The 15,753-nt window shown below is 47.7% G+C and overlaps 2 protein-coding genes across 2 annotated transcripts; one reads left to right on the forward strand and one right to left on the reverse strand.

Annotated features, from left to right (window-relative positions):
- Window positions 1–18: 18 nt before the first annotated feature.
- Window positions 19–8,389, reverse strand: LOC34619479 (kinesin-related protein 1). The gene is made up of 8 exons (XM_026334730.1): window positions 7,854–8,389; window positions 6,365–6,475; window positions 5,334–5,437; window positions 4,529–4,702; window positions 3,677–4,236; window positions 3,027–3,212; window positions 2,415–2,661; window positions 19–1,337 (listed from the first exon to the last, which is right to left on the reverse strand). The coding sequence occupies exons 1-8, from the start codon at window positions 8,387–8,389 to the stop codon at window positions 19–21; spliced, it is 3,237 nt and encodes a 1,078-aa protein (XP_026190515.1).
- Window positions 8,390–9,785: 1,396 nt separating this feature from the next.
- On the forward strand, window positions 9,786–12,112 carry LOC113146670. The gene is made up of 4 exons (XM_026334731.1): window positions 9,786–9,828; window positions 9,910–10,126; window positions 10,660–10,796; window positions 11,703–12,112. The coding sequence occupies exons 1-4, from the start codon at window positions 9,786–9,788 to the stop codon at window positions 12,110–12,112; spliced, it is 807 nt and encodes a 268-aa protein (XP_026190516.1).
- Window positions 12,113–15,753: the final 3,641 nt, after the last annotated feature.

A 15,753-nucleotide genomic window follows, 5' to 3' on the forward strand; every position in this document is an offset into this window, starting at 1 on the left:
CCCCAAGCGTGTCACACCTCATTGAATGATACAGCACGCGTTTTGAGAATGTCTAAAGAGATGGGCTTTTCGCTGCTCTTGCTGCTCGTCATCAGATGCACCGTGCTGTTGCTCCTGCTGCTCTGTTTCCTTGTCATTCCGTAGCTCTTGCTGCTGTTTAGGATCTTGGTTTTTCTGTTGCTGTTGGAGTTCGGGCTTTTCCTTTTCTGGTTGCTCCTCCGTCTGCTCCAGCCGTTCCTTTTGATGGACGCCTTGTTCCTGCTGCCTTTCTAGCTGCAGCTCTGTATTCGGTGGCAACTCCTGCTGCTCGGAATCTACTTGCTTGTTTCCTGCCGTGGGGGCTGTACCCTCAGGCGCGTCAGTTTCTGCTTGAGCGGCAAGCGCATCGCGGGAGGCGACTGCCTTGGCAGGCTTGTTCTTCTTGACTTTCGGCGTAGTAGGGGCTTTGTGGGTGCTGCATGCTGGAGGTGGGTTGGCAGCGTTATCCGTAGCGTTTTGCTGCTTCCTTGCTCCATCGCTGGCAGGCTCACCTGCAGTTGATGTTCTCTGGAAGTCACTGCTCTTGCCTTTGTCTTCAGAAGCTCCTCCTTGCACTGCAGTTTTGCCTCTTGACCACCGCCTTATGTTTAGACTCGAGTTTCTCTTTCGGCCTGAGGCTTCCTTGGAGTTCTTACTCTCGGCTTTACGTTTCTCGGAATCTTTCTTTTTCTCCCTTGCTGCACGCTCTCCTGCCGATCTTCGCTGTGGCTCTTGGGGCGATGCTTCGGTAGCTGTTTGCTTTGGCTGTTTCACGGTCGTCTCACCTTGCGGTTGCTGCTGTTCGTCTGCCTTGGTTCTGTATCCATTGTACATGTACTTTCCACTGATTGAATCTCTACCAAGCGCTTGTTCCAACGCCTCCTTTTGCGGCTCCTTAGCCTTTCTCGCCCCTACTGCTGCTGCCTTTGCTGCTCCTGTCGCAACTGAATCTGTAGCCTGCATGCTGGGCAACGTAGCTAATACATTGTACGTAGCGTCAGCGATGCCAAGTCTGTCATAACCATTGTAGGTGTACCTCTTGCAAAGACCCTCTCGCGCTCGAAGAGCCTCAAGAGCCTTTTCATCCCTCCCCCATACCTCGAAACGCAGCACGTCACTTTGCAAGTAGTCTAAGAATTCTTCTGTCACTGGCTGCTGTACAAGCAGTCGGCTGTAATTGATATCGGCGCACTGGCCCTGACCATCAACCATGGGAGTCACAAAGGATTCGTCACTCAAATACGGGCGATATCGAACGCACACTCGTTGCGACTTTTCAGGAGGCAGACCCATCACACGCGAAACAATTACTTTGTAATCTGAAGCAAACGCCAAAGCGACACAGGAACGAAGCCGATGAGCAAAGGAGGCCGACAGCCGAACGCCTTAGGTTGCCGCATATCATACGGCAGTCATGCATGCTAAAGAACGCAGGTCCGGCCTGGCAGCCAGACGGGTAGCCAAAGATGCACGTATCGTGTTGACAGGTGGAGAACGAAAAGAAGGGGACTGGCATTCGTAGAGAACTCGAGACAAATAGGCACACTAAGATGTAAAAGCAAGCAAAGGGGCAAGGCAGCAAGAGCAGAGAGCTTGAGGAAGAAAATGACGCGAAATGGGGAGCACTGACTGTCAAACTGCTGGACAAGAAAAGTTACAACCAGGGCGCAAGAGAGAAAAAAATCGTATGCATACACATGGTAGTGCCAATGAGTTCTTTTGGGCTCTCCTTGACTTCATCATCTGGAATTTCTCCTCCATCAGCTGTCACTGGGTACACCCCGACTTCTATCTGTAAAGAGCAAACAAAACGCTCCACCCAACACTCTACAGAGCGCGTTACTCCTGCAGCTCCTCTCATGCTTTGACTGCACCTTTGTGGCTTCTGCGTTAGTAGGCTTTCCTGTCTGCCTTTCCTGGTACGCAGCGAAAATGTGCTTCTGGTCAGTTTTTCCTGCAAAGTGCTGCTTGTCGGGTATTGCGTTCACCTGTCCTGCAATTCTCGCTTCTGAGTCAAAGAGCTTGATTTGCGCAGAGTTTTCGACTTGAGAGGCAAGCGGCTTCAAATACAAATCTCCCGATCCAATTAGACACTCAACTTCTACTGGATCCCAGTATGGATCCTCTGCAGGGGTGATGCCTGTTGGTACAAACACAGCATTGAAGATTTATCACGAAAAGATGAACAGATATTTTTGCCGCTGTCTCTAAATTTCGCTTTCCTTTACGAGTTTTTCTTCTTTCGTTTATATGTGCCCCCCTTCTCCTCCCTCTGGCACACCGTCTACTACAAACCGTTTCTCCCTCGTTCAAAAGCCCTCCTGATTGTGGTGTGTTGTGCCTGCCGCCCCGAGGCATTCCCCATGTAAATATGTGCCTCTCTTTGGCTTGTGTACCCTCAATGAATGCGTGCTTGTCCTTTGCCTCGATCCACTTTTCGAACAGCTCCCGCATGAGAAAAATTCTGTTTTCGAGAACCGCCGAATGCCACGTGTACACTTCTATTTCTTTAAAGTGCACTCCAACTGCTACTTCAGTCCTTTTCCCCCTAGCTGACACATCTATCTGCAGTTTCGGCTTCAACTCATACGGCTTTCCCAGTTCCTGGGCAATCACGTTCGCCTCTCTAATAAGGGGCAACAACTAAGCGGATGAGCACACAGGGGTAAGAAGCAGAAGACAAAAGGTCAGAGACACGAGCCACTGCAACAGAAGTTATCGACTACCAGAATATCTCCGAAAAGCATTCCGAAAATACTGCGATGAGAACATGAAGCATAACACCAGTACTTCCTAACTCTGCGGCAGATGCAGGTAGACCAATAGTACAAAGCAGAGAGAAGCCAGCTCTTAGAACAATGAAATTCAAACAAGCGCAGAAGATTCGATGAGAAAGATTCTTCTTCTGTCACGTGAAGCTCTACTACGATATGAGGATCTGCAATAGTAAAGTAGTAAACCTTACGCTTTTTGGTATCAACCACATAAGGCATTGCGTTGAACTGTACCCGTGTGAGTTTTTCGTTTAGCATCAAAATATCTGCCTCCGACTGCCTCCGTTTCAGCTCTTGAAATTCAATTTCCCTCTTTTTTGTTTCCAGTTTTAACTGCTCGATCTGGAACTCTTCATGTATCTTCTGTAGCTGGTCGTCACTCGCCTGCTGCTGCATGGCTTGCAACTTTGCCTCGTATTCCTGAACAGCTTCAACGACAGCAGCAGCAGTAATAGCACGGGAGCAGGAAAGACAGAGGCGAACGAAGCAAACACTTCATGAATGAGAGCACTTGAAGAGACGAAGTGCACCATGCAACCAACTGAGTCACAAACAAAGCCCCAACTCTACAGGACGCTAATACGAACAGGCATCTTGCAACATTAGAATCTCAAACTACATCTGTTCCGAGCACGAGTGCGCGTCTAGACCGTATGCAACATTATAGGCTGCATGCATATTTTAGCATTTCAATTTGTATAGTAGTCAGAAAGGCCTTCCGCTGCTCTTGATTTATGCATACCCTTAGTCCTACCCCGACATGCGTTTTTTGCTCAGCATAGCGTGACTTATGTGGAATAGCTGCCTTGCGCTAGTGCTCCTGGCCAGCCCTTCCAGCGCTTAAACCTCCCTTTTTCTGTTCTCCTCTATTCCTTTAAGCTTACATCCTTCTGCTTTTGCATAGCTTGTTCTGTCTCCCTCAGTTTGCAAACGAACTGCGTTTTCTGCATCGTCTCTTCCTCGATCTGCTGCTCTGTTTTGGTAACGCTCTGCAGTCCACCCTGTTCCAGAGCTAGCTCCCTCATTACTGCTTCGTATGAGTAAAATGATAGAAGTTCTTCTCTCTGAAGACCTCCTTGTCCTGGTAGCATCACTAAGAAGGCGTAGGTTTGTCCAACGACAATTCTGTCGCCCGAGTTAAGCTCCACGCTCTCGCCACCCTCCACTTTTTTCCCGTTGAGATACGTGCACTTACCCCCTTCTAGCACCACTAAACGTGCTGCCGCATTCTGCCCCTCGGCCTTGTCGCCGTTTGTTTGCTGCAGGTAGCAGTGCCTCGGGCAGATTCCAGAGCCAGACAACGCAAGCGACGGATTGGTGGTGCTATCTCGCCTTCCCATTTCCAGTTTGTCGGGGAATGATGGTATCTCAAAAGACAGAGAACCAGACAACAAAGGGTCTTCGTTTAAAACTGTCAAATGAGCAACAGAGTGCCAGTCGGGGCCTGAGCGCAATGTGACCCAGCAGAGCAAGAAAATAGCACAGAGCAGTCATATGCATTTCATGCAAAGTACCGGTTCAAGCAAGCCACCGGTACAAGCAAGCCTTCAGAAAGAAGAACCATTTCTATGGAGTCGACACCAAATCGCGTTGGCAAACACCTAGCAAGTTACAAAAGGCCAACAAGACAGATGATGAATCAGTCATTCAAAGTATCCAGCAAGTTCAAGCTTAGCCAGTGTACCCCCTGTTCCGGTAATTAAGCATCACAGACTTTTTCTCCTTGTTGAACTCACCTGGATCCTGTTTAGGGGCTCTGGCATGTGCTTCGGCAAGCTTTTCCTCCCAAGATCTTTGCATATCTGCAATTGCAGCCTCCATGGCCCTGATCTCCTCTTCATGAGCTCTTCGCAGAGCTAGTGTTTCTTCTTCGGACTGCACATTTGCGACGCCTCTGCCGGCACCCTGGCCTGAGCAAAGCTAGAGAAAAATTAATGCTGTACATTTGTCTGATGTCCATTTGCAAGCTCCGCCTGTCTCACTTTCTTCTCTCTTCCGTTCTTACAGTTTCTACGCTTTTATGTATCCATGACTCGCGTGGACTTTCTATCTGTATTGGTGGTTATCCCACTCCCTCCCACCCTGCCGTTGTAGCCTGTTCCCACTTTGCCACGCTTGCCCGACCCCTATAATGCACTTTTTTTCTTACCCCTCTCATCTCATCATTCATTCGTTCTGTGGTTACCGGACTCTCAAATTCTTTCCCGTTCACTGTGTGTCTGCATCTACTGCATCTCGTCTGCTTGGGATACTCTCTCCGGCACCACCGTATATGTGTGTATCTGTCTCCTTACACTTCCCACTCCCTTGAACTAAAATTTCCTCCCTTACTGCTTATATCTTAGTTTTTGGTGCCCACGTCCTAGACAATAGCCGCATTCCCTTCCTTTTAGATAGCTAATTCCCCACCATGCACGAGATGCATACCCCTGCGCCAATACCCCAAGCCTTTTTCGCTGGAACACATACTCCTATTGCTACATTTAAATACGGTCGCTCCGCGCAGCTGTGCCTTCACGCTTTGCGATTACGTTATATTACCTTCAAGCAGTGCTTTCAACTTGGCATTTTCTTCCTTGAGTTCTCTGATGAGTCGTTCTGTAGGATCTTCATTAATTACGGCATTGTTTTTTATCTTTTTAGCCCTGTCAGCATATCTCAGAGTGCTGAGGCTTTCTTCGTAGTTGTTGCTAGCAGGGGAAATTGCACAGATCATGATTGTTTTGCTGCTTCCTCCAAGTGCATTTTGCAGCAATCTGGTCAGCCGGCTGTCTCTGTATGGGATAACGCCTTTGCTCTTTCCGAGGGCTTTGTCTGCCAAGGCGCTAATAACGTTTCCAAGGGCAGATAGAGACTTATTTATTGCACAGCCTTCCTTCAGTCTGTCTCCCGAAGCCCCCGTCTTAGCTGCCTTTTCCGAGCCAGCCAAATCCACCAGATGGATTACGCTCGTCTTTCGCCCTTGTTTTCCAGCAAAAGAAGTGACTTGCGTAAATTCGATTGACACCACTGCGTGGGCCTGAGGAAGTAAGTCAAATCACTTAATTAGCGACTAGAATGTAGAGAAAGGGATGCTGAATTAGGGCAAGGTTGTAAGTAGGCAGAGAAGACAAAAAGACAATATGGATGGGACACAAAGGAGGTGAAGACATGCGTGAACAGGTCTAGAAACAATATAAGAAATACAGCGAATGCAAGAGATAGGGTTCAAGGCAAACCGAGACGAAAGAGAAGTTTCCAAGTGAAGGAGAAAGAAAGTACTTACTCGGCTGCTCGTAGCATTCATCAGAGTCGCCCCAACTGCGGCACACACTCCATTAAATTGACTTTTTGGGGGTTTTTGGTATACACTCTACAACTTTGCACCAGATCGGTGCTCTTAGACAAAGCAAAGAAAACACTGTCGAACACTGAAGGTATAAGAGGTTGCGAATTCCCTTTGGAACGATTTCTGCCATAACTCGAATGGCGAGTAATGACAATTCAAACATAAAGCCAATGCCCAACACTGTAATCGCTAACTCAGCCCTTCTTAATACAGTGCTCTAAAGCACAAACGTTTAGCGCTCTGCTTGCCTGTTCTGTTGGCAGTTCCTCTCTCTGTAACCGCCTGGATTTCTTCAAAAGAGGATACAGCTGTTTTTGTAAGGCCTTCTACAAAAACGCCAAGCTGTCTGGACTCCCTGCAAAAATATGGTGGCACTGAAAGCTCTCAACCCTTTACTAATGCAAAGAGTTAGATTCCCACATAGTCACTGAAGTCCCAAGACAGTGTTATGTATTCTCCGTTTTACTCGTATCAAATGGCACATACATGCAAAAACCATATGCATTTGTATGTGATATCGGCTGTTTGTCTTTATTTTGGGGACATTTTTATGTGAATACTTTTGTTCCTTTGTACACACAGGCCCAACAACTCTATGCATATATGTGCACATGCAGCAGAGCTTCGAAATATGATGATATGACACTATCTATTTAATAAGTAGAAGTACATGTTTGAAAAAGTACTTAGGCATTGCAGGAGAAAGAGCATCTTTGTGTGTGGCGGTGACCCACAAAAATGAGCATCCACCTGGATTCAAAAAGTACTGTGAGACCTGTGATCAATTTATGCTTTTATGTCCTAGTTATTTGCCCCAGTTAAAATTAAAATGCTCATAGTCGCATTCCCACTAGATGCACGCGCACATAGAGCGTGTGGGGGCAAGCTTCCTTGCTTTTCTGAATGCAAATCTGAACTTTACGCTAAACAATTGTTCTCTGAAGGTAAGTCACGAGGGCGTTTAACAGTCCCCTCATTGCTGTCTTTGCCTGCTTATTCTAGCCGCCATATTTTGATGCTTCCGATTTTGGGATATACTGCCAGACCCACCGTAATTCATAAACCTTTTAAGCATTAAACTTCAAGGAAAACACTGACAACAATCTTGAGGGTCTATTCTTGTACTAGAGCTGATGGTAAAGTCGCCCCTGTTTCGTGTTTTACCCTTCTGCCCGCCTCCTCGAAGGCTTCCCTGCTTTCCACCTACCCCCGACCCTTTGCACACTGTCTTAATTCTCTTGTGTATTTCTGATTACTCTGCTTTGATTTTAGTTATCGGATTCTTTAGGTAGTTTTACGGTTCGTGACACCTCCTGACTAGCCTCTATTCCTCGTCAACGGCGGTGGGAATGGCACTCCAAGGAGATATGTACTGGTAATTGTAGGAAAAGGAGAGCTAGCGGGACCGGAATAGATTAGGAAGCCATATATGACCAAATAGCTAGCAGAAAGAGATACGGACTCATCATATGCATTCATTGCTAACAAGCGCAACAAAGGACATTCCACCAAAAATGGCGTCCACTATGTACTCAAAAACACCCAAATTTTGGAAAACGCGACAACTCAAGAGATAGGCGAATGTAGCCGAAAACTGATAAGCGCAGAGAAACTAATTGAGCTAATGAAAAATGAAAGCCAACCGAGGATGAAACGAAGTAGTGAGCGGGTAGCCATAACGTGTAAACCGAAAGCTGTTATAAAATCCAGCAGATATCTACTTCCAGTATTACCTGATTTCCAGCCCTCCCTTGGGTCTCTCTGTCGGCTTGCAGAGAAGATCTTGTACACACTCGTTGTAGATTTCTAGCATCCCAACTTGCACCTCGAACGTTTTGCCAGCTTCAGTGTTGCTGTTGATCCTTTTGAAGATCTCTTCGCATGCAGTCGGGATAATGCCTTTATTTTTCCCATACCCCATCATTGAATAACTCTTCCCTGCGCCTGTCTGCCCGTAAGCAAAGAGACATGCGTGGTAGCCCTCCCATGCGTTATCTAGAACTTCTATGCCGAGTTGGTTGAAGACGGCCTCCTGATCAGCGTAGTTTGAGCCGGGAAGAGGTCGACTGTGGCCGTCTACTTCCTCGAAACCATCATGGGACCAGAAAGAATAATCAAAGGTAAACGTTCTCGGTTCTGCCCTTTCCGCACCCTCTAAGTCTGTAATGGTTGTGCTGTTCCCCCGCATAGAAACGCAGCACAACGAGTCCATGTCCTTCTCCCGCTGATTGAAAGGTCGCACACGGACCGCCACCTTTACGTTACTCATTTTCGGTGGCTCTACTTGGTATCTATTTGCCTTTACGATGCTTTTGTCTGCGTTTTGCACTGTTTGGCTCGCTGGCGTGCAGGCGAATGGCCACAGTTAGCCTTCTAATACCCGCCAGCCGTATTTTTAAGTATGCACGCGCTTCCTGTGCTTTTCTTCTATAGATTCGCATGTACGGGCGTTAAGTGGACGGGATTCTCCGTGTTTCGACTTGTGGCCGATCTCTTGTTTCAGTTCAAGGTGGCTAAAGGAAGAAGAACACTGTAGATGGCCGTTTAAATGGCTTTTTCATCTCTCAGTCAGCAGAAAGGAGTTTCTCCGTTTTCTGTGGAGTATTGAACACAAGAAGGACAAATCCACAAACCGCACCCAAACAGTCCTTCAGTCCCCTTTCGCCCTCGCTGCCATATTGTGGCTCTACCAACCAATTTTGCTGCTTTCCGCCTAGACACACTTCATCACTGCTCAGCTTTAATTTTGCGGATAAATAGATCGCACAGAAGTCCTTTCAACATGTGGGTTTACCGGGATCAGAAAAGGGTTAGAGGCTGTGCAGTCACTTGGGGCTGTACCGAGCAAGTAATGAAAAGAGAACAATAGGAAGAAGCTTTCAGGAAGCGCCTTATCATCTCGACACGCATTGAATATTTGAGCGAACATCTGGTTCGGCGTGTGTATTTATTGAATGCTGATCGTTTTCCCCTGCTTTTTCTTTTTGGGCCCTTGCCCTTGTTGTAGGCTGGTGCTAGCTTGAGCCTCTCTCACTCGCCTTCTTCTCTACTTGCTCCAAAGCCCTGAATATTCGCAATAAAAAGAGTCTGTATGTATGTTGCCTCTCCTTTGTGCCTCCTCTGCCAGTTGTTTACACACCGGAGGAGTGTGAAGCAAGCACACTACTACTCCCTTTGTCTCTGGCTATCCCTTGGTCTGTGCTGCGCCCACTCCTTCATGAATTTCTCACCGCAGCTCATCTATAAGCGAGCTCATGCCTTGCATGCAATCATGGGTAACGCAGTGAGGCCTTTCCAGTAGCAGATCTACGACTCCCAAGTTAGAACTTCAGGAATTGAACTTCTTTCCCTGGTTGGTAACCTCGCGTTGCATTTTCTCCCGAAGATGTTGCACCCTCAGTCCGAGCGACCCTCACTGCTTCGTGGATACCCTGCAAACACTTTAGGGCCCCCTTCCCCAGCGCCCCCCCGCCGTCTGCCTCTAGAGCTTCTAATGCAACAGCAGCCGCTACCACATTTGCTGCGGGTTTGGAGGCAGCATAAAGAGGAGAAGAGACGCATGGCGCAAGGTAGGACAGGCGACTTTTCTTCGTGGCCAGTATGGGTAATCTCCAGGTGGTTCGTGCGTGCGAGTGACTGCTGACCTGGTAGTACATTTCGTGTATATGCGCATCAAGTATAGGCAAATCTACTGCCGCCCGTGCGAACGCATGTGACCGTATCAACTCTACCACGCATGCAGCTGATTTACACACACACACGCACGTATACATGTTCATTTTGTGCCAGTGTTCTTACTTGCTGGCACAGGCCGCTTGCTGCTGGGTGCTCTTTGCTCTCTCGGCGGTCCCATGGCAGTGGCAACTGTTATAATGGGGCCACTCGACCGACTCCGCATCCTTCAGCAAACAGAAGACGCAATAAAGAATCAGACCTTCCAGCAGAGACGAGGAACAAAAAGACGTTTGGGAAGCCTTTGGGTTGGAGCTGGCTGTGGGGGTCTGAGGTGCTTCGTCGCGTGCACAGTCGGCCTCTCAGCCAACCAGGCGCTCAGGTGGTTGGCTGGTGTCTTTTAGATTAATTTGGCTCTTAAGTTTTCTGCGTTTATCCCTGATACTATTTCGGGGACTGGGGATGTCTCAGATTACAGTTTCTACTTCCATGGCTGTGACGCTGCTTTGGTTGAAAGGCATAGTGCAGTGAATAGGCCCTTAGAACTGATTCTCTACATTGCAAGGAGGAACAAGACGTGAAGCGAATCAAGGTTCATGGATCAGGATTCCAAGTTCTTACATTAATGTGTGATGCGCTGTAGGGCCCCTAGCGCCAGCGAAGGCATGAGTGCTGAAATTCACGAGGTATCAATCCGACGTTGGGCTATACCGTCTGAAGATCTCATATTTTAGTTTATAATCTTACCTAGAGTCGCTTTTCTATCTGCTTCCCCGCTTCAGCGAATTTGGGTGAACCAGCTTTTAGAGTGCAAGAAGAGCTAGCTTCCTCGTTCTGCGGATAAAAGTGCCTTGGTTTGTGTCTAAGGCTTACGGCTTCCTCCATGTACGCTGTTCACTGTTGTATGGCTGCAATTGTTCAGATCTGCAGTCTCGCTCTTAGTTCATTCGTTGCATCTGCTGTTTGTCACCCAATAGAGCTTATTAGGACTGTCCTAATTGCCGGTAAGCGGTGCAGGTGCCTCTCTGGGTTTGAGGGGGTTCCTTCGCTTCGCCATTTTTGTCCTTTAGTGTATTTCTGCATAGTTTTGGCCTATGAGTATATGTGATCACCTTTCCATGGCTTCATATGCTACAGGAGGTGGTCTGTTGTCCCTCTCGGCATAAACGTGTATGCGTAGATGCAGATGTATATACATATATATAATGTACATAGGTTCACGTATATTTAAAATTTTCTTCGTAGAAGCTTGCAAGCATGCATTTAAGTGGACTTGATTCTATGTGTGTGGTGTAATGAATGGCGTAATGCACAGGTGCAGTTTGCGGGTCAATTCATATGCGTAAAATTTTTGTCATGAGCCTTTTGCGTGCTTCCGACGAATTCCCCCTTTTTTGTGTCTCTTTCCCTATATTGTTCGTGAATGCAGTGGAAAGTCATTTGGGCATTAGGAGCGCGAAAGCCTGTGTGTCGGCTGTTTACAGACATTCAGGTGGGTGAACAGCACAACCATTCCCCTGCAGTTGGTTCTCAGAATCGCACTATATATAACAGCTAAGTGTAATCTAAGATGCTCACGGAGTTCCGATTAGAGCATGCGCATATCTAGAAAGCAAGTAGCATTTCATTCGTGCTTCTCGCATGGCATATATAGCAATGGTTGCCGACTGAATCATAAAATTCAATGTACATCACGCCCACAGAGGGAGGCGGAATGGTCTTTATCATCGAGCGTGGGGATAGATAGAGGGGCCTTAGTATACGGCATCCAGTAAAAGTGAATGGAGGGCTTTGTTTTGGGGGCCTACAGAACCGGGAGGTGCAAGGATTCGAGTTTAAGACATACCCTTCAAGTTCTAGGATGTACTGCTTACACGTGCGACTTGCTTTCGTCTGTTCTGGTTTATCAGGTCTCCTCGGCTTTTATTCAGGATTCTCGTTCACGTGCTTATCAGTTATTCCGTTCTCCTTTTTGGCTGCTTCTTTCTACTCACCTTGCCTCTCGGCTCTGATTTCTTTCTCTCATAGGTGGGAGCCTTCGCGGGGCAGCCTGGGGAGCCCTCAGAAAACCTCTGGGGGGACTGATGTGCAGCATCGTACGTTACATGACGCTTCTGCAGAGGCTGCCTCTGTTGGTGCTTCTGATTCGGAGAGCTCGAGTACCTCTTTAGGAGCCCTCCCTGGCGTTTTGTCGGCAGTGGTCCCAGTACACACCACGGGGGGGAGCACTCCTCTGCTTTTTACACTTTCACTTCTCTCTGCATATTTGTCTTCTCGCGCTGCTCAAGGAATAATTTACCCCATCGAGACTCTCAGGTGAGTGCTTCGTGATGCTGCTGCTTTTGTTACCTTTCGTTTTCCATGACCGCTTTTGCTGTGGCATCTGTTGTTTTCGGTGCGGGAGCTTTCGTCCATATGTGCTGTGGCAAGTGCTCTATCGGCAAGTTTCCAACTTTTGAGTTTTGTGGCTCGTGTTTGGTCGTAGGCGTCGCTATCAGGTCTCCTTTTTCTGGCCCTTGTTTCGGGGCCTTCCGTCAGTGCATCTTTCCAGCAGCGTTCCGGGTAAACGTTCAGGTGTCTGTACATTGCGTGCCTCGGGAATGCGATCTCTAGAAGGCCGAATACGGGATGCACTGTTTGGGCTAACTCCTCAGCGTACTGTTAAGGAGACACTCTGGCATCAGCTTAAAACATCACGGGGCAGGGGCTGCTGGAAGGGCAGCAAATTACTGCTTCTAAAGACAGTACCTGAAGCAGTCATTATGGTACTTGCTGCGCAAGCGCTTGCAGCCCATTAATATGCAAATAAAATGCGGCGAAAACGACAGCGTGCAAGAGCCTTTGGCCGCGCCTACCTGAAGCATTGCACTGGCTCTTGGGGAGAGGAACTTAAGGATTAAGCATTCATATGCAGACACAGTCCCTGGGACACAGTCAGATATCTAATCAAGGGAGAGATAGACGGGAATATGCAGAAGGATAGAGGAACAGATACATCCGCATTTGTATAAGGGTCCAGCGCAGCACTCTTCTATGAGAGATCCCATCTATAAGTCTTAACGACGCAAAGTACAGTACATGCACTGTGCGGCTTTGCATTCTCTTTCCTGGACACATTACTGCCTGCGGCTGAATGTATGTGGTTACATGCCTCCGTCTGTTTATATTTCTGTCTCGATATCTACCCATTTTTATGTCTTACATTAGTGGCGGCATTCTTGGCTTGACTAATTTCTATTTGATTTCATATTTTCTGTGTTTTGGGGCCTTTCATGTACTCAATGCTCGCCTCCGTTCCTCTGCAACGCTTGTTTCTGGTGTACGATGCCTAACTCGCCTAATGTGACTAAGCTATACACGTCACTTCTATTGTGTTTTATAACATCTCTCGCTGCCCCTTTTTGAGCTAAGCTACAATTAAACGCTTTCTACTGTGCCAGTTCTACTAAATAAGAGTAACTAGTAGATTTACCGATCCGTGTGTTAGCATAGCTAAGTTGTTTCAAATCCCAGTTAAGTGGATACAAGAAGACGCAATATACTGTTTGTTCGGTGGGTGCTAGATACAGCTAGTTGTAATTTCTAGAAAAGTTTAAACGACAGTAACGTGCACCCTGGCTCTCCCTTGCCTCTTATTGAACTCTGATGGCTCGAGAAGGGGGAGGCCAGAATTCTTCGGAGTGTTGCCCGACCGAGACTTTAGATGGGGTCTCCTAACTAGTAGCACCGCATGGTTTGATTTAGCTGTTCCCACTCATCCACTGGTTGTGAATGGGTTGGGATGCCAGCTTTCCCTGCAGCCCTTCTCTGTTCTTGATCAAAATATTTGTAAATTATCAAATAGGATTTTCATTAGCAGCATTTCCATTGGCAGAAAGAACCCCGTGACGCTGGAAGGTGGCGGTGACAATTCCTGTGCGGGCGGCAGAGGCTTGCCTACAAGCCGACATTATCACATTAGTTTTACAGCCGGAGAAAAGGCGTGTTTTGCGAGCCGGCAAAACGTGCGTGAATGCGTCAATGAGATAATGCATACCAAAAAGTCAAATGGTTGTAAGGAAGGGCAATTACTGAAAGAGTGCATCAGCTGCGTGCAGATGTATCGTGCTGTACCTGCAAAAATGAGTGCTCTTGCTACAGGTCTATCGAAAATAGAGGCAGTTCAATGTTGGCTATTTAATGCAAGATGTTGGTTTGCGTGCAGGAATTGCTAGAGCTCAAGCCTTCATACAAGCCCTCACGCCTTGCCTTTTTCCGAGATATTTTTGCTCAACAACTTTGGGAGAAGAAAGAACGCTGAAACAGGGCAATGAATGAATAGATCGGTAAAATCAGGAAACTAGTTAGCTTTAATTCGCAAAAGCCACAACGCAATCCAACAGCTGCTTTATAATATCAGGCATGCTCAACGCATTACATCAGGTAGTCCTAGGATGGGCAGCGAATAAGCGATTAAACAACTGACCGGTGGGGCCTCCCAAAATTATGGACTACTTGAGCGTACTAGAGCAAACGAATTAAAATTCTACGCTCTTCAAAGAAGGGGAAGAAACGAGTCAGGATTTGAACTCGGTGCATATTGAGGCTGTGTTAACCGGCCCTAGCTTACAAGCTAATGTGGACGAAAGAAGCAGCCTTTTGAAGTACTTCGCACGCGTAACCAGCCCCGCAAAGCCTCCCATCAACGCACATGCTTTTATTTTTAGTGGTTGTGCCATATTATCGAGAACCGGAAGCGCATAGAAAAAGCCAATGAGTTTAACGGCCAGGCTGAACCCAGCGAAAGCGCGCTGCTGGCTGGGCAAAGGAGGCACATCAGGGACACGGTCGGGTGGCGTAGCGAACAAGGCCGCTGAGGAATGAATTACAGCTATGATAATTGACACTGAATGTGAGAGGGCATCTGCTTTCCGAGGAGACGGTGCAGAAATGCAGTTTATCTGCTCACTCGGGAGGGCAGTCTAAGGCACGGGTTTGCTGAGGGGTTGCAGAACGCAAGGATTAGCAAGGCCTCGCCAATTGATTGGCACTTCAAATCAGAATTGGATGCTGTTAGCATGGCTCGTGACTTTTATGTTGCACCTGTGCACCGTGACGTACTTTAGGGTATGCCATGATCGACCAATGGAAAGCGCTCATGCATTCACAGCTGCCCGCTGTGTGGATAAGTATGCTAACGAAGGCCAAAAAGAGGCGCCTCCTGTTCTCCTGAGCAGCGCTCATTCCATCGATTGTAAGCGAGATAGATGCAGGGCCTCAATAGGCAAAGGCAGAGTCTCCATGCCGGAATTCTTGAGGCGGTTGATAATCATCCTCGCTGTGTCATCAACCTTCTCCGTGTCTCAGACAGCACCTTCTCAAATTTGATCAGTCGAAGGATTGTGAACAAACAAAATGAACACAGAGGACCACGCTGACGAAACCGCAGTTCCAGCAGTAACAACAGGGTCCGACAGACAGAACACACCACCACAGTCTGCAATATTTGCGACTCTGTACTCAAGAGAATTCGATTGCCCTGCTTGAATCTTTCTTTGTGCTGAGTGAGGCTAGAGCACAACAATACACTCGTCCACCCTTTCCTCTTACACAAAACTGGTCTACACTGTGAAGCTCCTCTTCGACCTTGGCCTGGAGCTGGTGGTCTCGGGCCATCGGCCACCCTTAGTAGCGAAGGGATGCAGCGAACAGCTGGCTAGGGAAAATATCGCGAGAAAAACTATGGTGCATTGGAACTGAGAGGTTGGCTGTGCGTTGGAGCCTGGAAGTTTGGTTCTGGTGGGTTGGCAGGGTTTACGAGGTGCAATAGAAGGCGACCAGGTGAAGATGCCTGTGGTCAGGTGGCCAGCACCGTTCGCCATTCTCCCACGAACCAATGCTCTTTCTTGCTCTGTTGAATTTTCACAGAGTAGAAAGTACCACGGATATATCACTATTGGCCTTTCAAGAAGCTTCGTTACT

Source organism: Cyclospora cayetanensis, unplaced genomic scaffold (genome assembly GCF_002999335.1).
Source record: "Cyclospora cayetanensis isolate NF1_C8 unplaced genomic scaffold, CcayRef3 CcayRef3_contig_49, whole genome shotgun sequence".
NCBI classification, from domain to species: Eukaryota; Apicomplexa; class Conoidasida; order Eucoccidiorida; family Eimeriidae; genus Cyclospora; species Cyclospora cayetanensis.

Bases quoted from the DNA above. Each gene is read 5' to 3' on its own strand.
- LOC34619479 (XM_026334730.1), bottom strand. From the start codon at position 8,389: ATGAGTAACGTAAAGGTGGCGGTCCGTGTGCGACCTTTCAATCAGCGG. The intron at 3,213-3,676 runs GTAAGCTTAAAG...GAAGCTGTTCAG, and splicing joins CTATGCAAAAGCAGAAGGAT to GAATACGAGGCAAAGTTGCA. The intron at 1,338-2,414 runs GTACACAAGCCA...CGTTTGCTTCAG, and splicing joins CAAGCACGCATTCATTGAGG to ATTACAAAGTAATTGTTTCG.
- LOC113146670 (XM_026334731.1), top strand. From the start codon at position 9,786: ATGCGCATCAAGTATAGGCAAATCTACTGCCGCCCGTGCGAAC. The intron at 9,829-9,909 runs GCATGTGACCGT...ATTTTGTGCCAG, and splicing joins CTACTGCCGCCCGTGCGAAC to TGTTCTTACTTGCTGGCACA. The intron at 10,127-10,659 runs GTGCTTCGTCGC...TTTGTGTCTAAG, and splicing joins GCTGGCTGTGGGGGTCTGAG to GCTTACGGCTTCCTCCATGT.